At 37.7% G+C, this 27,146-nt stretch overlaps 1 protein-coding gene and 2 long non-coding RNA genes across 7 annotated transcripts; 2 read left to right on the top strand and 1 right to left on the bottom strand.

Moving 5' to 3' along the window:
- LOC117160312 (uncharacterized) lies at positions 1-27,146 on the bottom strand. 3 transcript variants are annotated; one of them, XM_033340990.2, is made up of 13 exons: positions 27,007-27,146; positions 14,751-14,773; positions 13,228-13,287; positions 13,041-13,123; positions 11,851-12,223; positions 9,831-10,354; positions 8,886-9,247; positions 8,514-8,701; positions 8,305-8,430; positions 7,824-7,880; positions 7,588-7,713; positions 3,104-5,661; positions 1-560 (listed from the first exon to the last, which is right to left on the bottom strand). In XM_033340990.2, the coding sequence occupies exons 1-13, from the start codon at positions 27,027-27,029 to the stop codon at positions 498-500; spliced, it is 4,566 nt and encodes a 1,521-aa protein (XP_033196881.2). In that variant the 5' UTR covers positions 27,030-27,146; the 3' UTR covers positions 1-497. The 3 variants fall into 3 exon arrangements, with proteins under 3 accessions (XP_033196881.2, XP_033196882.2, XP_076482504.1); XM_033340991.2 differs by lacking the exon at positions 13,228-13,287; XM_076626389.1 differs by lacking the exons at positions 13,041-13,123; positions 13,228-13,287; positions 14,751-14,773; positions 27,007-27,146 and adding an exon at positions 12,763-13,007.
- Positions 5,230-8,501, top strand: LOC117160314 (uncharacterized). Of its 3 annotated transcripts, XR_013060757.1 has the most exons (5): positions 5,230-5,364; positions 5,455-5,715; positions 5,926-6,101; positions 6,267-6,685; positions 7,525-8,501. It is a non-coding gene; the product is annotated as an uncharacterized LOC117160314 (long non-coding RNA). The 3 variants fall into 3 exon arrangements; XR_013060758.1 differs by having other exon boundaries at positions 5,455-5,632; positions 6,267-8,501; XR_013060756.1 differs by having other exon boundaries at positions 6,267-8,501.
- LOC143304058 (uncharacterized) lies at positions 13,331-16,876 on the top strand. Its single transcript, XR_013060755.1, has 4 exons — positions 13,331-13,945; positions 14,057-14,190; positions 14,302-14,392; positions 14,524-16,876. It is a non-coding gene; the product is annotated as an uncharacterized LOC143304058 (long non-coding RNA).

The raw sequence follows: 27,146 nt of genomic DNA, 5'->3' as shown, positions 1-27,146 counted from the left end.
TTTAAAGTGAACTTTACAAATAATTTATTTTACACAACTTACATAAATATAGCACAATGATTGATCGAGGTAACGTGATGGTATTCGACACGAATACACTTCGCGTTGATTCCTTTTTATCGAAGATGGCGAAACAGGAAATCACCGCGACCAGGTGACGATTATTTTCAATTTTGAAATCGAAAAACCAGTCACGTGATTCGTTTCAGTGAATGTCGTTAGTTGTCGATCGTTCGAACGACCGATCGATCTCTCGAAAGTTCTTCGTCTTCTAACAATATGCGCACACCGTGGGATTAAGGGAGAAGAAGGAGTAAAATAAAGAGAATGGCGGAAGGGACAAGACGAAACCTATACGGGGCAACAAATACAGTGAGGTGACTTGGGAAGATCTCAGCAGCAGTCCTGTGGTATCGATGGTTGTCGTGTTAAAACGAACCGCGACGAGTCGTCGTAAACAAAATAAAAAATAAAAAAAAGAAAGAAAAGAAAACACACTAGCAATGCCATGTTTCTGATGGAGGCACTCGTCCTTGCTCAGTAATCCGTTGCATCGGGACCTAAAAATTCAGACAGACTAGATTATTAACGTCCTATAATTATCCTATGCTTTGGTTAAAAAAGAAAAGAAAAAAATAATAAAAGAACTTGGAACTCTGCCGCGCTACGATTTTTATAGAGAATAATTATTTTTTTCTAATAATTATTCTAATTATTTTTTATGTAGAAAGGATTCAGCGTCGTTGAATTCCATGAAATAATTGATTCTTATTATAGTTTATAATTCGTTCAAAATTTGTTGGCTACTCAAGATACGATTGAAAAATAGTCGTCTACTATTGGTTTACTAGAAACTATTAACCATAAAATGGGGAAAATTGGGAAAATGTTGAGTAACCAGTTACGATTTAACAGACTGTAATAGTTACAATTTGAGCAATATAGTAAAATGACAATATCAATAGTTGTGATTACGGTAAAATGCTAATCAAAAGCAACGAATGACACTAATTATTATTTGTTCAAAGCATGGATTATTTCAGTAAGTAGCTCTATTAACGATCGATCGATTATTATCGATCATCGAGGCGTTAATTTACTTACGACTCGTTCTGCCTCTGGATTTGATAAATCCAAACAATCGTATCGATCCGATAAATCGCGATATAATCGTCGCGCTTCGAACTCATGGCACAATATACAACAGAACAAATGCATCGTGCATGCATGGCGTGCGTATTCAGGGGCTGTCCTGAATTAGAATGTTCTACAGCAGCGTTTTTTGTGATTTTTTTTAGAAGGGAAAGAAAGAAATGAAGTTATTGAATTTTGAGGTATGGTTTTATATATATTTAACGAATACAAAATAATTTTTTTTAAGTAAAAAAAATAAATTGTAACAGATTTCTAAGCCTGTTTCAGGGGCTGCAGTTTTCAATCGCCGTGAAAGATCTGCCTCGTAATTCTTGATTGAAACAAAAAACCAAAAAAGGATTAAATTATTATATATTTTTCTTCTGGGTGAACTAAACGACGACAGAAAAAAATGTGAAATTAAAAATTTTGGTGGATTTAAAAAAAAATGTGTTTTTAAAAAAGAGATATAAACTTTAAGGTGCTATAACAATTATTTAAATAAGCTTTTTTCTGCGTTCATTTAGTTCACCTAGAAGAAAAATGTATAATAATTTAATCCTTTTTTGGTTTTTCGTTTCAGTCAAGAATTACGAAGTGGATCTTTCACGCCGATTGAAAAATGCAGCCCCTGAAATAGGCTTAGAAATCTGTTACAATTTATCTTTTTACTTAAAAAAAAATTATTTTGTATTCGTTAAATATATATAAAAAACATACCTCAAAATTCAATAATTTCATTTCTTTCATTCCCTTCTAAAAAAAATCACAAAAAACGCTGTTTTAGAACATTCTACTTCAGGACACCCCGTTCAGGATTATTAAAACAGGAAAACGATTCGCGTTATTCACAGGATACGGTCGATTACACAATCAAGCATGCATGAAATATTTTTATTCGCAACATAATGCAGTTGTGGGTCGAATCAAGAGGCAATCCTGCGTGAAATCACACTCTGCAAAGATTACGAACATAATAAATCACATCATCTTCCTTTTGGCAATCGTTCTTTTGCACTCTGAAATGAAACACTGACAATGAATTTTGTTTGTTTATCTTAACGTTTTCGCTATGCAAAAATACCGCGAGAACATCTTTGTAGATAATGATTTATCGCTGGTCTCGTTCTTTATAGATCATTGATACCCACCGATGGTAAAAAAGAACGAAGAAGACGGAGCAGTGCGAAGGTGCTGCCAACTGGCTTGCAAAAGGATAACAGAAATACGATAAAAACAAGACATACAAAGCGTTAATATTGATCCAGGAGAGAAGACAAACTAGAATCGCATCGTTTGGACCAGAGGCGGCTGGTTAGTGACAAATCTCAGCAAAGAGCAAACAAAGAGAAAAATAAATAAAAAGAAAACTCCGAATCACGGCTGACAGGATCGATTCGTTCGCGAAGTGAAGAAAATTGACAAGGAAATAAACAAATAAAAAAATTAATGAATAAAAACAATTACACCCGTGTAGAAGATCGGTGCCCGTTCGATAACAAACGAAACACATGAGTAGAATAGAAAAAGAAGAAGAAACAAAGACAAAAAAAAAAAGTAGAAAAAAACACTAGAACGATAGAAGAGAATATAAACAAAAAAAAAATAATAAAATAAAATAAACAAAATATACAAAAAAAAATCAGGAAGAAAATGCGAATAGATAAATATATGCAAACGATATGTACCGATAGAAAAAAAAACCACGTAGCCTGTAGCCCCCCGGGCATAGTCAGCCCAGTCTTGCGAATCTAGAGAAAAGTTGCGCGAGGCTCGTCCGTGGACCGGTTGCTCGCGGCCAAACGCGGCCTCATTCTGCCCCGGGCCATCAGCAATGGTCACTTTTTAGGTTAGCTTGGAAGGGCGAGGAATTTGGACAGGATGACACCATCGAGTTGGTCTGTTTGTTCGTTCGCAACGTCTGTGGCACGCTTTTCGTACTTTTAATCCGTGGACAAAGCACGTTCACCTTGTACGACCATAATGGCCTTCTACTTTCCAGGACCTTGAAAGCCAACGATGGTACCACGTCGTGATCCACCGATGGTGCCGGAGGTTTAGGAGTTTTCCAAGCTTGATAGTACGGGTCTTCCTTGCAGGAAATTCGATCTTGTCGACCTTGACGAAACACGTCGCTATTTTGGTCCGGTAACCTGGAATTGTCCGCGTCGTGAAGTCTCTTCCACGATTGTTCGCAAATTGGCGAATATTCTGGAGATGTCACGCCGCTAGAGTAATTGGAACAATAATTCTCGTCGTAATTGAAGGCGTTGCTCTTCAGAGGTAGATTAAGGTATTCTTCAGTTGAAGAAGATTCATTGGTTTTCTCTGTATCTTCTAGAAGGATCGAGTCGTCGTTTAGAAGCCTGAACAATCTCGAGTGAGTCTGAGTCCTCTGATACTTTCTCATGTTTTTCGACGAGGTGCATTCCGAATCTGTATCCACTTCGGAGATCATGCGACTCATGTCCGAAGTGACGCCACTGTCTTCGTCGTCCGTCTCTTCTCGGGAATTCTGCACGCTCAACAGGTGCTTCGACTCTTTGCTTCTTTTCTCTTCAATACCTACCTCGTCTTTGCCTTTTTTTAACAGGTCACTGTTTCCTTCAGACTTATCCACTCGTTTCATCTTCGAGTCTGTACTTTGTAACTTGTCAGAAGACTCCTTGTTGTGTTGCGAAGATTCCTCTGCCAAGTTAAACTCAGAGACGATCACTTCAGGTTTCAGGATGTTTCTGTTGAAGTCGCGCGTCTCTGAACCAATGTCCTTCGCTGTCGCAACGTGAGTGCGATTATTTTCTTTATTCTCTCTGGTCACAGAATCATCGTTACTCTTCATATTAGCGCGTTCTTCTTGACCCTTGTTCGTCCTATCCTCTTCCTTTTTCACGCTCGTCTTTCGCCTAATCGTGAACTCTGTCTCCACAGTCTCTTCGCAATTGATTTTACCAAACCTAGTAGGAATCTTCCTCAAAGTAAAATTCACATGGGGTACTACAGGATCTTCGTCCTCTTTCACCTTACTTTCCGTCGTTTCCTCCTTCGTCCTTTCATTAGAATGATCCCTGTCCTTTTGTTTGCTGTCGAAGCTCTTCTTTTTAACTACAAAATCCACAGTAGTGTCATTCTTCACTACAAAATCCGCGGAAACCTCATTAGCCTTCTCCATCTGACTTCTACTGTTTTGGACCTTCGACTTTCTGCTTTCTTCCTTGCTATAACCTCTCTCAGGCTTGATGGTGCTGTCTCCAACGATCACTGTGGTCACATCTTCGTTATTTTCAGATACAGAAAATTTAAATCTCAATGGCAGACTCACGCTGACTGTTGGCGCGTCAGTATCATCAGGAGGGTCGTCAATGGCTTCGAGAGGCGTCTCGTTCCAGTCTTTCACACTTCTAGGCCCTCGGGCTCTAGGACTCTCGGAATCTGGACGCTCGACGTCCTCGTAAATCACGCTCAGTTGATGAGGAAACGTGCTGGTCTGCGTTTTCTCCACGTTGTCCTCCACTTGTTGCTCAACATCTGCTCCAGAATCGACATTGTTCTTACAGGATGATTCAGAATTTTCGTCCTCGTTGCAAGATTCCTTGCTCGAGCTATTTTTAGTCGGATTCCTCTCATCGTCATTTTCTAACCTGCCATGAGCATTCAGTCCCGTAGAGTACGCTAAATAAGAATCAGAGTCGTCGCTATCGGAAGAAGAATCATCAGAATCACTGCTACCTTTAGACGATTCGATGATGGACTCGTTGTCAGATTGCGATTCCGTGTCGGTGGAGTCGCTGGAGTCACTCGTGTCGATGTAGGTATAGTTTGGAACGTTGACATTGAGACTTCCATTGGGGCAAGATTTCGTCTCTGGTCTGTTAGAATTCTTGTTATCCTCGTCTACTTCTGACACGATTATCTCACCAGGAATCTCCTCTTCATCGGTGATATTCATCGCAGTAGTACAGTCACTGTCTTTGCTATTGTTGCTGGCAGTTCGTGACACGCTGTTCACCTTCTCCCATTGCAGAACACCATTTGTACTATCATCGTTCTCCCTGGCAATTTTACTTTCCAGTGCATTATTTCCTCCATTATTTTCCTGAATATTCTCTGCAATATCTGCAATATCTGTAATATTCGTTGAGTGAATTTTTGCTACTATCACATCACCACAGACTTGTTCACAATTGTTATTGCAATTGTTATTGTTCTGTGGAGCAACTGGGACGATGTAAGGTGGGTAAACACCAGAATATGCGTTTTTATTATTCATCGGATCATACTGTGGATAAGGTGAATAAAGTGGGTAATTTTGATTGTAAATAGGAAAGTATACGTAGGCAGTGTTATCAGGATGATAAGGGTAAGATTCGTTCGCGACACCAGGATATGGAAGAGGGTAGTAACCCCACCAACCACTGTCGGGGGTCCAAAATGGAGGAGGACAGGGAGAGAGGAAGACACCCTGCTGATTGCCCGGCACGTTATTCTCTGTTTGGCAGTGGTAATCTGCTTGACGATTTTCTTGCGTGGCTACAACAAACAGCACAATGCATTCAGACAAGAAGTTCAACTGTTCCTATTGGGGTGTGATGTGGTCTTGCGTTTCTCCCTTTTCTATTTTTGCTTCTCTGCTTTTATCCCCTTCTTTTCACCCGCACACTTCCCTTTCTCTTATATTACACGCGATATTCTTTCTTTTTCATATTAGGCGATGGAAGAACGAGCGATAGACATTCATTTCATGTTCTGTTTAAGCTTGAGGCTCATTTCAAATTCACAATCTCGTTATTATAGATATCATGGAATATTGTTAATTCTGATAAGAAATGACTTGGTGGCTGAAAAAACCTTACCCAACTAAAGGCTACAGGAAAATTCCAAAAGATAAAAGATTAGATAAGAAATACAGTTCTTTGAATACACAACATGTTTGGTGAACTAATTATCAAAGAAGCAGTGTCTTGCGCACAGTATGTACACAACTTGTACTATTATTTACCAAAAAGAATATACATAGAATATAAGAAGATTATCTTTTACTAGCAGAACAACTGTTTTTAAAGAACATCTGTGTGTATTTAAATTTCACTAACGTCAGTATTCATGGGATATTCAGGAATTTTTATTTCTTCTAGGCAAAAATGTTCCACTCTATTATGTTGAAATATTGACTTGGCAACTAAGTGGTTGCAGACCTTGCCAATAGCGTCTAATGACAAAATCCGCAATCACTTAGTTGCCAAGCCAATATTACAGAAAACGAAATAAATGTCTACCATGAACGATCCTCCGTTGGCTGTGAAAAATCGATGGACAAGCGAGATGCCACGAGGATAAGCAACGAGTATAGTCGCGGACGACTACGAAAGAATGAGAGAGAGAGAGAAAGAGAGAGAGAGAGAAAAAAAACGAGACGTGTGATCCTGTGTTCAAAGGAAACGATCGAAAATTGTGAACGCAAAACCAGCTCGTCGATGATCTTCGACGGGACACAAGCGATCATTACGTTCGAGTAGGAAGAACATGCTCGTACGATATTCTGGACAGATGGATCGTAAGTGTCCAAAATAATCGTAGTACGGTTTTACATGCAAATCGATCACTTGCAATCGTATTAAAATCCCAGCGATGATTAAACACGTGTGAAATCAATTAATAAGAACATGCAACATTCCCGGTTAAATTACCCAAAATCCATATATCGTAGCTTGCCATACTTTCTCGTGTATTCATTTCTAAACGAGGAACGGCTATGTCACCGTTGACGAATCGACACGTTTGTTACGACGATGATCGAACGATTTTACAAGCAACATAGTTTACCACGATACTACTCGATCGATGGAAATAGACGAATAATTCACCTACCATGCACTTGTATATGTACGACATATCGAGTGACTGGTGTTTTAAAAGACCATCTCAACAGCAATCATAAGTTTTTATTCGGCGAAAGAAAAGTTCGTTATATTGATCGTTGCTCGATGATCGGTGTGTCAATCGTTAAAATACACAGGAACGTCCAGAATGGGCATTGCGTGACAATTTTTCTAATGTAACTTCTGTTGCAACGAGTTTGTCGGGAGAGAAAAGAAATTATTTGAACGAAATTTGAGTGGAACGGGGTGAGGGCTTAATCGAGCTGAACGATACCAAGGAATTTTCGTTATTCCTGTGAACACAGGATTCGGGAATGTTCCAGCGACGGCACGCAATCGTTACTTCAAGTTTTAATCATCCATTAGAATAGTAAAGACGCTTGTCATTGAACATTAATGTACAAGGGTCAATAGAAGCTTGTTGCGATTATTAATTCATCATGGACGAGTAGCGTGTTCCTGCATGAATTATGAACATGTTGTACGCGTTTCCTTTCTTCTTCTTTTCATTCAGAAGGATGACAGATTTTTTACGCTTGTTGGTCTCGACGATAAATGTTCGCCGATCGACACTCACCGACGCTCTCCGGCGCTGTCATCGCTTGTAATATCCTGAACGATCTGGAGGGAATCGCGCTGCCCATGTATTTCTTTGGCTCTGGAACCTGTTGCTCGCTTGGTGGTAAGTTCGCTTGCGTTTCTTCTGCAAATATTATATTTATCATATACATCTTTTAGGATTAATGAGAAGCTAATCTTGCTTCAATGTAATGGAGAGCTAATCAGAGAAAAATGACTAACAAGTTTACTTACCAAACGTCTTTGAATTCCTGTTCTGCTTCTTGTTTATGGCGGATGGTGGCCGTGACGCTGCAACGTACGATTTTATTTTATAATTTTATAAGTAGATTCTTTTATAAGTAAAATTTTGTTGTACTATCAGTACATTCGTTACGTGCACACGATATGTTTTTTACAAATACTAATAATACAGAGTTGTACCTTTATGGTCGATGGATTCCATGGAAAAGTGGTAAAAGTATACGTTTTTTAAAAACAAGATGGACACATATGAAACGATATATATATATAAAATTGATATTTATCTATAGAATTTTGTTACAAATTTCCAAGCTTCCATAACGTTATAGTAATAAATTTAATGTTTAGAAAGATACAGAATTTTCTACTGACATTTCATTTTATCTACAATTTTCAAAGTCATGTTTTGTTTTAACTATTTGTACCACTTTCTCTCTGAGCCTGTCAATCGATTGAAACGTAAAAAACTTACTCGTGTTCACAGCAGGAGCATCACCGGACTCCGTCATAGTCTGTAGGAAGCGGAAAGCTCGAGAGGGTATAGCACCACCACGATATCTCGGATCTTCCTCGTGATGAAGAGAAGATTCATTGTCGACTATAGAAAGAAGAACACGTAGTAATAACAGAATAATCAAACGATAAAAAAAACAGATCATTCTGGTAAAATACGATCTTTACTTTGTTCCTTGAATTTATTCATCAGAATCCTATCGTCCTCTGACAATTGAAGTTTACGCATCTGTTCAGTGTCCACGTCGTTCGTTGAATCCGTGTCTGTGATCTTCTGAAGAACTCTGAACGATCGAGATTGAACTGGACCAGAATCTGATTGCTGAACTTGCACAGGTATAATACGTTGCGCCATCCTAATAGCAATAACACAACAATTAATTCAAATTTATATTTTGACTAAGATATAAATTTATATTAGCTTCTTACTAGATTATGAATTTTTATAAATTCTTACAATATTATTCAATCTTTATAATATTTCTTCTACTTACAAGTCTACTTATAAGATAATTGTCACATTTCTGAAAATAAGCTTACACTTTCTGGTTCTGATTCTCAGCATTAGACGCGTTATTCCTAAGAATCGGTTGCGAGTACGAGGTATTCGAAGTAGCTACACCAGCAGGCTTCTTATCACTTCCCTCGATCATAATTGGTATAATGTACGCGCCACCTGTCGATTGTTGAGGCACCTGATTCTGGATCTGATTCTGAACTTGATTCTGCATCTGATTCTGAACTTGACTCTGAACTTGATTCTGCACCTGGTTCTGAACCTGATTCTGAACCTGATTCTGAGTTGGTTGTCCCCAGCGCTGCTGATGATGTGGACTCGCTTGCTTGAATTGATGGTGACCAGGCTCTGGTTTTACATCGAACACAGACGGCCTATCCTCAATCTGGACACAAATGATTATTGTATGTTAATATACTATGATTTCCATACTTCATTTTACAATTCTTTCTTCTCTAATTATTCTTTAAACTCAAAGTTTTAAGCAATTCGAGGGTTGAAAGGTCTGTTGCAGCAAGAATGCAGCTCCACTTTCTGATAATTCGAATAAACCAACAAAAACCAATTGAAAATCGAATCATCTTGAAAATGTGTGAAATAAATATTCAACTAATATTCATAATAATAAATTTTTGTATTTTCGAATATGAAACCTACGCCTCTCTTTTTCTTCCAATAAACTGGACTTAAATATTGGAGCTGCCTTTTTGTTACTGCGTGTTCTTCTATTCTATTTTTCTATTCTAACAACTCTTTTACTTGCATTTCTTAAATAAAATAACAGAAATAGTTTTGTAGGTAACTGAAACGTTAAATCTTTAACCACCAAGAAATAGCACAGTCCAACTAAAGATCTGATCCACTGATCGTTGAATTTATCAAACAAATGGATTGACGTGAGTTACAGTAGTCAGCAAGATCGTGAAACTACTTTCGAACATCTGCCTCGCATGATAATAAACACTTACGCGAATTGGTATCATGCGTTCTTGCGTCTGCGTTGGATGAATCTGTTGCGTTGCAGAAGGACTAGAGAACGGACGTTTCTGTTGTTGATTGAATTGCTGAGGCTGCTGGTATTGGTATTGTTGCGGTTGCTGAATTTGCGATGGTCTCTGTTGTGTTGGTTGAAGCGGCTGAGACTGCGGCCTCTGTTGAATCGATTGCTGTCTTTGTTGGGTTTGTTGCCATTGTGGTGATTGTTGCTGTGTTTGCTGAATCGAAGGCGCGTAAACCGGTGGTGACGTTGGACTATCCGGCGAAGACGATGACGTGCTCTGCTGTTTGTTCACGCTCGAACGTTTCGCCCACTCTGGTAATTCTTCCTGTGGCTTGTTCTTATTCTGCAGCCACGGAGTTGGCGCCTTTGTCAAAGTCACTTGAGTCGGAGTGCTCGGACTCTCGGGTGTGTTCGGCTGAACTGCGATCGTGGGCGTTACTTTGGTCTCTGCTTTGGTCACGTGTTTCGGTGATTCTGGTTGCTTCTCTGGAGCTGAAATGACAAAATTATGGCATTCAATTTTTTCCGTTGTCCGGTTACTTTAGATTTTTGCTCGATGATAATGGTATAGCGGTACAAAAATCAACGGAAGATTTGAATCGAGGGAGACACATATTGCTGTGCCTTGGAATACCAACGTTGTTTTGGATTGCTAGGTTCAAAGGTAAACGAACTCCGGACAAAACATTACCGCCATTATTTGTAAACATAAACCGCAGTTCGAACTTTTTACCATCGGTCGATACATGTAGACGAACGTGCTCTCTAGGACAGTTAGTATAGCGAGTCATGCAGTGGCTTACGGAAGTATTCGAACGCTTACACTTACAAATTTCAATTAATAAAACGAGCTGTACTAAACTAATTTGTTAAGACAATTTGGTATCTATAGCGACGGGAAAGTGTCAAAATTACATCAGTAAAATTTGAAAACGATTCAATAATACAGACAGGAATTATGATATTTTTATTAGAAACATTCATGATGAGTGTCTCAGAAAATTATTCGAACGCTGTAACACTGTTGATAACTGTTCATCTTCTTTTGCAACGAATGTAAACATCATTGCTAAATGAAAATATTGGTGCACTTGAAAACACTTGAAAACAAAGCTCGACCAGGTCGACTAAAGAAATTGACTGGAAGAGAGGAGAAAGTTATCATTCGCGAATTAAAAAAAATCCTATATACTACAAATAATCTCAAAGCAAGTATTGAAAGATAAAATTATAGAAATATGGAACTCCGTTGAGTGTAGTTTTACAAAATCATTGGTTTACAGTATAGAACGTCGATTGAGACACACTACTGCTGCAAAAGGTAGTCCAACAAAATATTAATATTAAATAATTTAATAACATACGTAGCGTTCAAATACTTTTATTAGCCAGTCATGTTTCTATGCCATGCGTGTTTCTAATAAATATATCAATTTCTACCTATGTTGTTGAATCCTTCTCAAATTTTACTGACATAATCATAAGACTTCCTTCTTCCTATTGACATCTGCTTGTCTAAGCAAATTGCTTTAATGTACATTATTTCGGCCATTCAAGTTCGTATATGTAAGCGTTCGAATACTTTCGTGAGCCACTGTATTTGTGAGTTTTAATTATTAGAAAGTTCTGTAGTGGTGCAGAAACATCATAGAAGAAGACTTGACTTCTTGCAAATAGATTTAAAATTCTGAGGAAATTTAGACTTCACAATTCATATGCACAGTCTCTAGAAAATCTATTAAGAAATGTTTACCAGGTGGACATAAGTGGATTTGGAGAGATTTTTTTTTAATAAATTGCTTTCATCCAATCTACATGACTGAGTAGAGACAACATCATCAGTATTCTGTTCGAGGTCAAGTGTTTAGCGACTATCATTATAATTATTATTATATCTGAAAGTATTTAACTTGTTTTCTAAAAGTTCTACTTTTTCTTCATCATTTTCTCAACTACGCTCTCACATTTTTACCATCAAGTATACTTACTAGCAGGTTGAATCTTATTGGCAGGAGGTGTAGATGGCGTTCTATTGACAGACGGTTGAACCGGAACATTGGTCGGAAAGACAGGGATCGCCACTTGAGGCTGAACAAACAGATTAGCCCCGGTGTTTTGTGCTGGTGTCGGCTTCGGTTCAAGCGCCGATTTTGGCGGACCCTCGATTCCCTCGTCGTTCGCATTCTTCGCCACTCTGCGTGCCATTCGTGGGCTTCGAATTTGAGAAAGGTCCAATTTTCCACCCATTCCCGGTGTATACGTGAATGGTTTCTTATCCTTGGTCAGCATTGCGTTCTGAATAGCCGCTGGTGGTTCGTAAACATCGTTGTTAGCCATCTGCGGCCTTCTTGTCACCGGTGCCTACGATTCAACGTCTCCCTTAGCATCTTTGTGATCGTTAAATGTTAATTACACAGTCGCATTACGTGATATTAAAATAGAAGCCTCGCGTTTGGCAAATTTTTCCAATTTTTCACCTTCAAAAATACGAATATAGTGAGAATAGTATATTAAGTTGATTTTGAAGATATCAAATTTGTCAATTGCACAGTCGAAGATGTTATACTTCATACAAGGCTATTCTTCTTCGTCTTTTCCTTTTGTTACGCGTTTAAATTATTTTTAAATATACTGGAACAAAGAACTGTACATGTGGAAAACAAACACTGAAATAGAATACACGTGGAACAAAGAGAAGATACAACAGCCTTGAGATCTCTTTAATTTTGGACCAACTATAATTCCTCGTGAAACATCTTTTATCTTAAATCTACCCTTTCATCGCGACCTCGCATTCTTTCCATAAATCCTCATATATATATGTATATGTATATGCCCTCGTTTTCTTCAGGCTATACGCTTCAACTTGACCCAAGAAATCCTTTCATCTGAACACTCACCATTCTTAGTTACCCAACTGAATAAACTGAAACACAAGCAGAAGGAGAAACACTCTGACACTAAGAAGAATTCTTTTTCAAACAATATTACGAACGATTCACAAATAAAATATTACACTTGAAGTTGAACAATTGGTCCAATCAACGCACATAATATTTTCCTTTTTGTCCTTCCTTTCGTTTGGGTCAGTTAAAGCTTCCTACGTCATGCCACTAAAACCCGCGAGGATCGCTCGCAACGAGCGATAAACGCCGACTGAATACGATCTTCCACTTACCTCGATGGTGTTGATCCTCATGGCCGGCACCTGACCAGGCACTGGAGGTGGTGGTGGCGGTGGAGGAGGCACGGGACAAAGTCCTGAAACGATTAGCGATTTAGTGGAATGCTAACGAGTGGCCAGCTATGCGGGATGTGTGCGCATCGTTTTCGCTGCACTTTCACACGTTCTCTATATGCCTCACCAGAAACCCCGTGGCCGACTCTACTCGTCAGATTTACCGCCGTCGTAACCTCTGCTTCGTCTGCCAAGAATTCCAGCAGTTTACAGTTTATAGCGGTATTAAAGGTAATTCGTAAAAGTATTGACAAAATTGTTTATATGATAGAAGCTAAAAAACGAAATTAGGCAGATTTACCAGCTAACGTTTATGGTTTGGAGTGATATAAAACATGGTTATTGTTTACCATCATGGAAGTTGACAGGTTGACCGTGACGGTGGCCATCAGTGACACAGGTTGTGAAATTTTTTATTGGGTTGGCAACTAATTGGGGATTTTGTCATTAGGTGGTAATAACAACATCCGCAATCACTTAGTTGCCAACCTAATAGAACGATCGAAGTAAGATGAATTTCATAAATTAACAAATTTTCAACGATGCGAATGACAGATAATATTGTCACAGGGAAAAATATACTCGTCGAATTGAGATACCTTCCTTCTTCTCTCCTTTCCAAAATCCGTATAAAAAGTGCACAAATGTAATGTAATATTTCGCAAGAATAAAATGTTATAGTGTAGCGTATTTCAATCTGTGGCGACTCCAGCGGCAAAATATATAAAATTCGCGTAGCGGTCGACGTGTTAGATATTGGACAGATTTATTATCGTTGTAACCTCCTCTTTGAACTCATCTCTCAGGAATTCGACGAGTTTACAGTTTACAGTGGTATTAAAACGGTAGATACACAGTATTGATAAAATTGTTTATACGATAAAAGTTAAGAAAAATTAATGTTACTTAAGAAAACAGTTACCATTCGCGAGAAGTTATTTTTCTATATTTTACAGTTAAATCTGCAAGTGTGAACGAACGAAAGTCTATTTACAGCGGGAAGTTTGGAATGTAACCTTATATGGGATTAAGTTTCGCCGTGACCAATGCGTGAATCGTAAAATCGTAATACGATGATCGTCAGTAAACGGTAAATTCGATCTTTTGTTGAACTTTTGATTCGTACTCGGCCCTCCTGTGCAAGTGGGCTCGATGTGGATCTCGAAGATATTGTGGGTTCATTTGGAATTTGTGTATTTAGAGACGTTTTGTGTACACACGGAGCGAAGCTGCCGGCTGTTTCTCTTGTTTCCAGAGATACGGAAATCTCGTGTAGCTTGCGTGATGCCAAAGTAAACACTGTTTCTATGTTGCATAAGAATTTTTTTCGGAGGAAATACTTTTTTAGATATTTAAAAAATCGAAAATATTGACGATATTTGGAAAAAATTGTATATGTATGTTTTTTAACTGGTTTTTATAGGAATTCATATTGGGTAAGGAATCTGTAATATTGTTTTATCGATGGACTGCCAGAAATGTTTGTAAACGTTGAAACGACGAATCTAACTAACTGCATAGCTCGAACTTTCCGTTTGCTGGTTATCACGAGGCAGCAGTTATTATTTGCATACGTCGCATATCTTCGTTGCTACGTTTTACGAGCAACCAAGCCCGCGAATTATTTTGCTTGAACGTGGATACACGTACCTGTCACTAGGCCGTCTGAATTCCTGAAACGAGAAACATTTGATCACTTAGGAGGATACAGTCGTCGAAGTATTAACCCTTTGCAACTGATAATATTTTATCTCATATAAACAATTTATTTTATGAAACAAAATCTATATACGTATTTTATATAAATTCTTTAATAAAATATTCGTGTATAATTGCAAAGGATTAACGAGATTAAAAATGTTATGGATAACATAGATATTTTAAAATTGCAACACTTTTTCCTATTTACTCTTAAATTAACGTACGGTATTGAATTATTTCTTAACGATTATAAATACTACAAATTTTCTAGTTATTTAAAAAAATATGTCCATTTGTCCAGGAATCACTCGATATCCATCTACGTAAACATAATTTTATTCTTTGAAACAAAATCATTGTGTTAGGTATATGAGGTTATGCAAACCGATAATAATATTAGGTTGGCAACTAAGTGATTTTGTCATTAGGCGATATTGACAAAATTCGCAATCGCTTAGTTGCCAACCTAATAATACTGAAATTTCATGAAATTTCTAAAGCTGACAGAAACATCTATTCATCGATTCGTCAACATGTACAGCAATGACAGGCCATAAACCTGACCACCATATCAAGACATCGAAGGCAATTTTATTCTAGCGAAGGCAATGAAGTTAACGCTTAGAGAAAACGGCTGTTCAGTTTATTGTAAAATCACTAACGTCACGTGTCTGAGCAATAGAATTGTGATAACATATAGAAATAAATAGGTATGACATGCGTGTTGATAAAGTAATGATTAGATATATGTATATATGTTCATTGTACGTGTAATGACTTAATTTAGATGATGAGTATCAGAGATATGTTTATATACGCAATTAAGACGACAGTGCTACATATTTAGAAGTTGTTTTCAAAGACGATTTCATTTGACATTGACACTCACAAATTAATTCGCGGATCGCAATTAAAGTCAATGTTAGGAATGAGAAGGTTAAAGAATGTATTGAAGTAAAAAATGTTCATGTTGAATAATTTCAATCATCCATAGGCAGACGCATATTTTTTTCATACTACATAGGAAAATTGCACTGTTTATATTCAAGCGAATTAATTAATTCTTATTCCAGACTTTAAAAAGATTTAGAAAAATTCTAACACGCTTATCAAACTTTCTACTAACAATTAGTTACAAAATCGTTCACGATGTTAAACATTCGAATTCTTCCCTTTCTGGCAATAAAATATTTCTTTCGAAATATTTCCATGGTAAAATTTCATTTAGGTGATCGATTCAATTTGTCTACGTCAAAAGTCACTAAAAGTGTTTATATTCCAATATGCCATTGAAGATATCAAAAGGTTGAATTCTCGGGAAACTATTAAGCAAATGATCATCAGTAACGATCATCGCGATAATACGTGTAGAGATACGTATATGGAGGATTTTCTTTAATGTTAGTTGGATACATTCCTGCGTTATCTGTGGAACGCAGTTATTCGAAACGTTGAGTCATATCGCGTGGTATCGGTATTTTGGTTCACCTACGTGCACTACATGACATTCGCGCACACCGAGAGCTGCTGTCAAAACGACTTGTTTCGATAGCTTTAGGATTGCGTCGGTGGTCGCGTTCCAATTACCGTTTCGAGGGCGCAGTTCAAAGTAACATTGAATGAAAGAGGTTATGGTTGCCGATGGAAGCTTGGAAATTTTTTACTTGAATCATCGTCTGGTTGGAAAGTGACTTTCATCAACTTTTTCATAGAATTATCAATTTCATTAATTTTATTCATTTCCATTTCATTTTTCCCATTTCAATATCTAGAAAATAAAAAAAGAAGTTTGTATTTTTCCTTGGTAAAATTGTCGTTAGTTTTGTTCAATGTATAATGTTGAAAATGACAACGTGAGTTCGCGCTCGCCATCTATATGCAGATGCGCTAGTTACAAGAAATAGTAACTAGAAAATAGTTCTAGATATAATCGATAGGTTTAATCGATAGGTGTTTGTTTTACTGTTTAGTCAGTCCATGTAAGAAAGTGCAATAAAGGTTGTTCAGCTCAGAACGGAGAATAAACTAATAACTATTGTGATTCTACCTCTAAATAAACAAATAACAACATATAATTTTATTCTTCTTCTCAACTTTAATAAAATTACCATTTTATTTATCTCCAGTATATACTTTCCAATCCAATTTCAAATTTCGGGTTCTTGTTTTAAGAAACTACTTTAAAACGACTTCTTCCAGTAGACGAGACTTCCAGTCATCACGACTATGTTTAACGACTTAAGTCTTTATCAATATTTTCATTATGTAAAGTTTAGCAGAATTCTTATTTTAAGATGCGATTTTATTGTTTAAGACACGAAGGAGGATACATTTCTTGAAGAATATATTTTATCGAGCAAGACAATTGCCGTTTAACTGATTTAGCGAAAGCACTAGGTGACCTGGTAAAGCAAGAAGTTCTAAAATACTCGAATCGAAGCATCTTTCTATTTTCAAGTGTGCAAAGTAGTCGAGAGCAAGAAGATTTATTTCCTGGGCGACACGGTAGCCGCTGCTGTCGTGTGTTTGCCGTCGGTTCAACTGAATTGCTTTTGGAATTATCAAGGAAAGAATGAGAAACGGTAACCTAAATATGTATCGTCGCGACCGCAACTTATCTTTCGATGACTCGACTATGTTTCATCGCCTAATCCTTTTAAGGAAGTCATCGCGCGTAGGAAGGTTGCTTCGTTTAATTAGTTTGAGAAACCCGCGACCATTCTCTTTAATAAATCTGTCTGTTATAAATCACACAAATGTCCTAAAAATTATTGCATTTTAATATTTTCTTTAAAATCTTGTTAAATGTTACTCTGAACACTTTGTGGCTCAAGTTACATATATACATATATAATGTTATTATGCAATAAACATAATTTATATGTATATATATATACAGGGTGGTTGGCAACTGGTGGTACAAGCGGAAAGGGGATGATTCTACGCGAAAAAAGAAGTCGAAAATATAGAATAAAATTTTAAAAAATTTTTTTTAATTTTTTCCATCGGGACAACGATCTACAGTAAGATCCGTTATAACGTACCGCACGCGTACCGAGCGAAAATTCAAAGTCGATTTTCTCGAAAACAAAGCCCCAAACGAAAAATTTTTATTCTATATTTTCGACTTCTTTTTTCGCCTAGAATCACCCCCTTTCCGCTTGTACCACCAGTTACCAACCACCCTGTATATATTATATAACGTGTATTGCTTAAGAAAGATATAAATTACATGTGCATTCACAATAAACATTTCTATTTGAAATTGGTTTTGGCAAAAGTACCATTACGCGACGGTACGACGTAGCCATACCATATTTTGTGTTGGGTTTACATTTTTAACATTTATAATTTAATTTAAGCTGCTCAAAAGCGGTATTTTTATACGATATTATCTTTTCTTTCTTCTCCTGTCCTGAAAACTAGGTCGCAAAATAGGACAGATCGGTAGCCTACTTTTAGTTCCTGCGAGGTTAAGTGACTGCGGGAAGGGTGGGGGAAGGAGGAGTGGAGTGGGTAGGGGATGTCATTTAGATTTATTTACAATATTTACATTTATCGTACAGGCAGAGAGATTGGACGCTACTGGTCCTCTCTCTTTTTTTTCTTTTTTTTTATGATTTCAATATCCACCAATACTTTTTTATGTTTTTTCTGTGTTTGCCTTTTGTGTCATTCTGCGTTAGAGCCATATTGTATCCCCATATTGTATGAGCCATATTGGGTATATTGTTTTCATCTTGGAGGTAATTTTTTTCATCTAGGTATAAGAACGTTTCTGGGGGAATATGGCCTGTTTTGAATGTATTATCGTGGTACTATATTGATCTTTCGTTAAAATTGACAAATGTAACTTAAAATAGAAATAAAATGGTATCGATGCAGGTCGATAAATAAGCTTATAATTTTCAGAATACTCTGATGCTTTATAATCAATTTATGGTAGGTTTGAACCAGGGCCGGCGCAACAGGTTCAGCGCGTTCGCCGGAACCCGGCCACGCGTTTTGAGAGGCTCCGCGGTCTACGAAAATTACCCAATTAAAAAGTACAAATTTTGATTAACTTTTTACAGAATGACGATACCATTACCAGATGCAAGACATATTTTTAGTAGCGATGATTTAGTTTAAAGGAGTGAAAAAATCATGAAAGTTCAGTGTAATTCCGTAAATCCTGGAAACTACTTTAGATAAAAAAAAATCCAGGCGCTTTCAGAGAAATGCACTTTTTAGAGAAATTAAACTACATCAACACTTTTTTCGCAAAAGTCATACAATGATTACAAATTTTCTACTTTCATTGAACTTTTTGCCCCTTGAAAGCGAATTATGCATGCGAAAAAATATTACTTGAATTTGTTTAAAAAACTGCTTATAAACAATATATAATACGTAACAGCATTTGTAAATTAATAATTCCTCGTTGTAAAATTTAAATGTAGGATTTCAATGTGTATTCAGGACCCCCAAATTTTTGGACCCGGGCCCTCAAAAAGTCACGCCAGCCCTGGTTCAAACTATCCACGTCTAAATGCAATATTTCACCCTAACACGTTACATTTTTTGCTGCAGAGAATCATAGTCGATATACAGGGTGGTTGGTAACTGATGGTACAAGCGGGAAGGGGGTGATTCTACGCGAAAAAAGAAGTCGAAAATATAGAATAAAAATTTTTCGTTCGAGGCTTTGTTTTCGAGAAAATCGACTTTGAATTGTCTCTCGGTACGCGTGCACTTTATCACGTCTCGTTATAACGGACCTCACTGTAGATCGTTGTCTCGATGGAAAAATAAAAAAAAATTTTTATTCTATATTTCGACTTCTTTTTTTCGCGTAGAATCACCCCCTTTCCGCTTGTACCACCAGTTACCAACCACCCTGTATAATACGTAACAGCATTTGTAAATTAATAATTCCTCGTTGTAAAATTTAAATGTAGGATTTCAATGTGTATTCAGGACCCCCAAATTTTTGGACCCGGGCCCTCAAAAAGTCACGCCAGCCCTGGTTCAAACTATCCACGTCTAAATGCAATATTTCACTCTAACACGTTACATTTTTTGCTGCAGAGAATCATAGTCGATATATATTAGGTTGTCCGAACAGCTTCTTTCGTTTCACAAGGTCATAATAGACGAACAAGAATTTCTGTTTTATATTATTTTATTGAATTAGGTATGATTCATTTCGTTCTATTTCTATTATTACGTTTGTGCATAATTCAATAAACTAATACAAAACAAAAAACATTGTGCATTTATTATTTCCTTATAAAACGAAAGGAACTTTTCGGACAACCTAATACATGTATATTCATATGAATGTAATATTACATCTACATTTATTTTACCACAAGACATTCTACTCGAAAATCAGTATAACTGGACGTGAAATAATCTTTAGATAATAGGAGCTATTAATGGTTAGTTTTGACGACGCGCGAAACGTTCGTGGCACGAAAAATGGCCAGCAGTCATTTCACTGACGAAATTGCGTGTAGCTTATGATGATCCGCTATTTAAAGAGTCGTTATTTTTACAGTACAGTTTCAAGCAGCGATCGACCAACTATCTGCTCGATATTGATAGTTCTCTATTTTTGCTGGTCCCGTTGTCAGTGTACTTGATCCACTATATTGTCCATTTTCTTTCAACAAGGTGATTGAACTTTTTATAAAAATTCGTTTTAGCAGTTGCGAAAGCTCGTTGATCAATAACAAAAGATCTGTCTAGTCGTTTATCAAGGAAGATTTACGATTTCTAAAATTCGCGAAATAAGGTAAATTTCTTTCCAGATAATGTTTGAATGTAATTCAAAATTATAGCATCTCATTGAGAAACTTTACCATTTCATAACCTCCGATTATTTGGGGTTAGGTTTCCAACTAACCGTCCAAGTATCATCGTTCTCTTTCTATATTATGTATAAAAACAAATACTAATTTTGTGGCACATTTACAAGCATCTAAGAACAGTCTAGTCTCAAGATACAGAAACGTGTTTCGCAAAACAATGTTCGACCCATGGCAAACTCTCGATGGCGTGCGAAAGTCTCTTTTAATAATAGAATTTTGGAGATATGGCTTCGACACGACGTCGCTTTTTTGGCATGCTAATCGGTGCCACGTGTCTTCTTGTTCTCGATTCAATTACATATATTGCCACTACCAAAACAATCGAACCGGTAGAAAATTCAAAAAAATTGTTCGATTAACCCATTCCAACCTAACCCTAAAACGAGATCGTAATATTTGCAAGAAAAACGCTATCAAAATCATCAACCGTGAACCCGCCCTTGACTAATTTTAACATTGAATCAGACAGATGACGTCATTGTTATCATGACTGGAATCGTAATTCACGCGGTCGACTTTCTCGGAAAACGCGTTGATCGTTTCCACGCTGCAAAATTTTGCAGGAGAAACGAGACTGGAACGACGAACCAACTGAAAAAAATAATAAACACCGAGGGCGATCGAATAGTTTGCCTCAGCTTTTAGTCGATTCTAGGTGGCGTAAAATCGATTGTTATTTCTGCTGTACTTTCTCAATTATGCGAATGTTTATGCGAATAATCAAACAAATTAAACTAAATTCGTTTCGTCTATTAGATATCATAACTTGTACTTTTCCTTAGATGTTTTATATATGTTTCCACGTTACGTGCATTCTGCAGACTGTTCCATTGAAATGTCCCATAAATATGGTTTATGGCTCATGGTTTTCAATTTTACACCGAAGTTTCCCTCGAAACAAATGAAAATTCTCTTACTTGTTAAACGAAGATGAGTTTCTCGTATTTCACTCATCTAATCTTTTGTTTATGATTCATCCGTGGAATTCGTGATTTACATAAATCTTTAGAACCCAATTGGCACTCATTTGCGGTTCAGCAGTTGTCGTCGGTCGTTAAGAGTTAACCTACGTTCTACAAATTTGATGGTTCTCCGTGACAAAAAACCTCGTTGTAAATATAATATCAAAGTATAAAATGAAAACACGGAAATGTGTTTTCTGCGATTATTCCGATTAAAGGATGCAGGTTCTCGCAAAAGACGAACTTTCTCGGAAAAGCTCGGTGAGGGCGAGCGGTGGTGGCGCGGTGTCGCGATGCTCGGAACCCAGCCAACAACAGGCCGTGGCTTGTACCAATGTATTTAGGTAGATACGCGAGGCGTAGTTAAATTTAGCGCGGTTCGACCTGCGCGTTACCGCGCCGCACAAAATGCTTCCGATTATTTTATTTTTAGGGCTTCGACGCGTCGTGGCTCCTCCGCGAGCAAGGCGAGCACACGTCAGGTGTCCGATACCGAGCCGATCGGCGAATTAATTTGTCAAACGCTGTTTGCCTTGCGCCAGAAACCGAACAAACTAAAAGGTATCCGATCCAAGTTTTTCTACTCAATTATTCCAGTTTGATACAAAATTATAACTAAATCGCCTCAACGACGACGATTAACCAAAAAAAAAAAAAACAGAGAAAACAAAGAGCAGTAGCCAAACAGAAAGAATGACTGCAAAATATTTCATCGACCACAAATCGTTCGTTCATCCGTGAAAAAAGAAACGAAATACGATCCTCGCTCGATGGTCTGAGAAAAAAAGGCACGAGGCGATTATCCTGGAAGGAGAAAGCAATGGTCCGGCAAAAACGAGACGCACACAGTCTAGCGGCGCGTTGGCTCAGTGTACATCGGTGAACGGATCGATTGTCGATCGACGAAACTTTATACACATGGGAAGTATGGCGAGAAGACGAAGAATAGCTCTCGCGATGAAGAGCGGAGTGATCGACGTCGAAAACACGATGCGTTTAAAAATACACCGTGGCGGCCAGTCGGGCACGGCACGTGGCAATGAACAATTTTCCCGTACCCTCTTGATCGAAGGGTCGTTCACACCTGCGAATTTTCCTGATGACGAGGCGGATCGGCTAAGACCAATAGAGGGAGAGAGAATGCGGCGCGCCTAGTCACGTAGCTGATCAGACAAGAATGGAATCGGTTGGAGCTTAAACTGCGGGGCTCGAGCAAGGTTCCGAGACGTTCAAAATTGGATGATTCGTAGGCGTGGACCTAGAAACCCGTCGGTGTATTTCCATCGCGACAAACGTTCGTCGATCCACCCTGTCCCAATGGAGACCATCGAACGCGATCACCTTTGTCAAGATGAAATATCATTGTCAGGTTAACCACTTTACACTGGGAATTTTATTTCAATTTCGTTAGCAGCAGCTGCCAACGCTTTTAAGTGTTTTGTTTGAAATTTACTTTAACTAAAAAATAAGAGAATTTAAATAAATAAAGGAAGAAAGAAATTCACTTAAATACCAGTTTTATTCACACTATTGTAGTATTTTGTGATTTTTAAGTGTATGATATATCTTGAAACAATTTCCAGCATGCAATCCTGCTTTTCTTTCTCACATTTCACGAAAAATGGTGGACATGAAAGAATGTCGAGTGGGTCTCGTGGGTCGAGTGGTTAAGGCTACGGTTATGGATTCGTTCGAACAGATATATAGATCCTTCTGAGAGTAGCTATATCGTTCTTGAAATGTTTTATTCCAACGACAGTTGGCTAGAACAAACATCTACTGTTTAAACCATAGCTTAAGTAGATCAGGGTGATCAGGTAAATTAGGGTACATCTTTGTGAATAGGAATGTAATTAAAATTTGGAATTCTGCTGGTAAAGCTCTGGTTCCGTTATAACGATATTAAATAATACAAGGTTTGTTACTTATTTTCTTTTCACCGATGAAGAACGAGAAAAAGATGGCGTCTACGTAAGCTTTACACGAATTTATGACCTTCTTTCTTTTTAGGAAAAGTTTCACTGTGCAAATAGGTTAGAGTTGCTATCACAAAATCATATACCGGGGAGCAAATTTATATCGAGCTACATTGCAGGAGTTTCCATGAGATATTCATTGCTTGGGAGAAAGAAAGTTTGCATATTTCAAAGGCTCTAGGTTATGTCATAATTGGTCTTTGTAATATTCTATGTACAGTGGAGTTTTTTCAAAGTTCATATCTCATCGATGTTTAGCCTTGGGATACCGGACGCGTATTGAAGACTACTCTGTGTCTAACAAAACGTCTAAAGACGAACACTCATGCGAACGAAAATTTCGCCGTTGACTGACGTCCAAGCAATATTTTTTGCGACAGTGGCAAGAATCGGTTGCAAGCGGCATGTGCAACACTGGATGAAGCGTTGGCGTGCGTCTGACTCTAGATGAACGTAGCCAACACGAGGTTTATGTTTTTGCGGAAAAATGGACGTCATCTGAAGCTACAAAGCAAGCTTTGTTTATCGTGCATTGTGCGCTACGCCAACGATGTAAATCTGCAATATGAGATGTGTAACGTAACGAATGAAGAATGGCGGGAAATTTGAATTTGTAACATGAACCTGTATCTCGTGAGAATTGAATTTTCGTGAAGAAATAAAAGACTAGGGGTAATCGAACGGTCCCGATGCATCGATTATTTCATCGAGCTGCCTGCTGAGATTACTCATCCACGTAGATATAGAATCTCGTCGTGGGTGGTAACTATAAACACGTTCCGCGAGCTTCCCTTCGTTCGATGCATCGTCTTAGCTTCTTATTTCCTTTAAAACGTCTGATTTTCTTCTTATTTCAAAATTTCTCCTTTTCTATTTTATAAAATGTCATTTTTCTATTTAATTCGAATTCGTTCATACGATCTGAAGTAAATACACCACTTCGAATCTCGGATGGTTTCATGCAATTTTCCATTTATTTATAACTTATTCTGCTCGACTTAGTTTGGTGTTGCCAAATTGGAAATTGTTGTGCTCAGGTGCATAATGATTTTCACTTTGTGTAATTGTACTCGTTATAAATAGGCCAAAGTTCCTCTTTTCCGAAATATGCACGTTCCAAACGCCTTACGTAACCTAACCTGATCTAATACAAATTTCAATCTCAGAGAAGAATTTTAGACTTTCGATACGTTTCTTTGTTTCTTCCAATTCTATTTCATACACGGTGGCTATAACAAGTATTTGTATGCCATTGTATTTATTATTCCATTTGTAGTATAGTCATTTGGAAATATATACTTTCATTACGAAAATCTGATACTATGAAAATAAAACGTAGAACCTTAAAATAAAATTACAAAACGCTTCTTTGCAGACTAAGGGTACGTAGAAATATTCTTTCTAGCCACTGTACATACTTTCACGCGTGTAGATTTTTATTGGAATGGCGAAGCAAGGTTAGGATCGAGAAATGGTTGATCGATCGTGCGAGAGAAACCCATGCGAAGGAAGCAATTAATCAAAAGCAATATCGAACAGTCACGAATCACTGAACAGAGAATCTTTCGATGAATGCTCCTCGGTGTTTTCCTTTTCAACGACGAAATATAGGTCGAACAGCTCTTTCTTAGAATCGTCGCAAAGCCCGTCGTTCGAACTGCCATCTTCAACGAACTAGTTGCTCGAGATTTACTATTCTTTGTCGCTTTTGCCGCCATATTATTTAAGAACGAAAAGGTATCCAGTAACGGAATTGAAATACTCGAAATTGTAATATTTTGGAAAGATACAAAGCTCAGACCGATGTGTCGGATTTATTGCTTCTAATAATTGTTCTTGGCAGACGATTTTGTTTACCGATTTACTATTTCTGCAATTTTGAACTGCTTTAAATAAACGCACGATCGTGGTGCTAGAAAAAATACCATGAATGATGATTTTAAAATTTAGCATTTGTTAATGCTGCAAATTATACGAAAAAAGAGAAATAAATTAAGAATTTTCTACGGTAGAAAGTTTGTCACATAAACCAACGTTGCGTTAATACATTTCATCCGCCATGTTTTTCAAACAATTTACGTTATCAAATTCTGCTTTTTAGCAATTGCCGCGGTAAAAAAGAATTCTACATTTCTATGAAATTTCAAAAATTTAACACGTAATAATGTTATAATAATATATTGCTTGATGAATTCTATCGAACGTAACAAAATCAAGTTGCAACTTAGAGTAGGAATTTCGTAAGAGGTTATGTGAATTTTCTCAAACGTGAAACTCGGACCCCATGAACGTGAAACCGGGAAGATCCCGACCTTTCTCAATCCCCTAACGCGTTCCAAAACGTCGCCGCTATTTCTGTACAAGCTGGAAGTGAGAATCAACTGCGCAGATTAGCAAAATCGTGATAGCCATCCTCTTACACGAATCTACCTCAGAATCTTCGCAAACATATTTAAACAAATTGCGCACAACCATTGCGCACTCCGATAGCTTTTAAACCTCTTCAGTCGCTTGTAACAAAGCTACTCTGTCCACAGAAGTATCCTCAAGCAACCCCAACAACGAAGCTGAGGAAGCCGAATCGAAACAGCAAAAAGAGCAAGCAGGTCCTTCTCACCGGACGAGTCCTTCCGAACGCCAAACTAGAAACCAGTTTCACCTATCCTACCATTTCTGGTCACCAGAAACTTTCCTTTTTATATACAAATCACAAAATCCTCGAGAACTGGTATCTCTAGAACGGAAACACGAAAATCAACCAGGATATACGTTTTTAGATTTTATTATACTTACATAATTGAGTAGTTTTCAGAAAAAAATGGGATACACATCTACGATAAATACATGGCCAGTTAATGTATTTTATGATGAAAGAGTCGGATTATTATGAAATTTGTAAACGCAAAAGGAACAAGACGGTTTAAGAATTTTTATTACGATTATCACGATAGCATTCGTGGCATCTTTCTAAGATCCTCGTTAGCTCGACGATCACGCGTTTATTTAAAGCAGTAGCTAATATTGGAAAACAAGAACCAAGGCTTGCGATACAATTTTCTAATTCACCGTTATGTCTTACGAGTTCCCTTTCCAGAAAGCTGTTTAATTATTTTTTCAGGATCTTCGAACAACACGCTAGACTATAGCAAAGTTTACATGAAAGCAACAAGCGGTAGATTCAAGATATCTATCGTTTAACTATAGCAATTTGCTGTTTCAGGACAAAAAGATCTATGTTAGGTATCCGAGGATTAGCGGAACAGCCACAATCAAAGAAAAAACTCCCTAGAGCCTCGTGTCAGCGAAATGAAATATCAACGATCGAGAACCCTTCGACGCTTTATCTACTTCATCTGCCTATTTTTCTTTGTCTGTTTTACGAGATAGGAGGAAAAGGAAAATCCACGCTTACCCCACGAACGTCGAGGTGCTCATACTCGGATAGGGTTCGATATCCGCCGCAGACGATACGAAATCCGGTGTGCCGGGTTAAGCTCGCGCCGCCTCGTGCCGCTTTCCACCAGCCGACAGGAACCGGTTCTCTTTCTGGCT

Source organism: Bombus vancouverensis, chromosome 18 (genome assembly GCF_051014615.1).
Source record: "Bombus vancouverensis nearcticus chromosome 18, iyBomVanc1_principal, whole genome shotgun sequence".
NCBI classification, from domain to species: domain Eukaryota; kingdom Metazoa; phylum Arthropoda; class Insecta; order Hymenoptera; family Apidae; genus Bombus; species Bombus vancouverensis.
The sequence above is the reverse complement of the archived record's forward strand: the minus strand, read 5'-3'. Positions and strand labels throughout refer to the sequence as shown.

Bases quoted from the DNA above. Each gene is read 5' to 3' on its own strand.
- LOC117160312 (XM_033340990.2), bottom strand. From the start codon at position 27,029: ATGAGCACCTCGACGTTCGTGGG. The intron at 13,124-13,227 runs GTGAGGCATATA...TAATCGTTTCAG, and splicing joins AGTCGGCCACGGGGTTTCTG to GACTTTGTCCCGTGCCTCCT. The intron at 10,355-11,850 runs GTAAGTATACTT...TTGTCATTTCAG, and splicing joins CAATAAGATTCAACCTGCTA to CTCCAGAGAAGCAACCAGAA.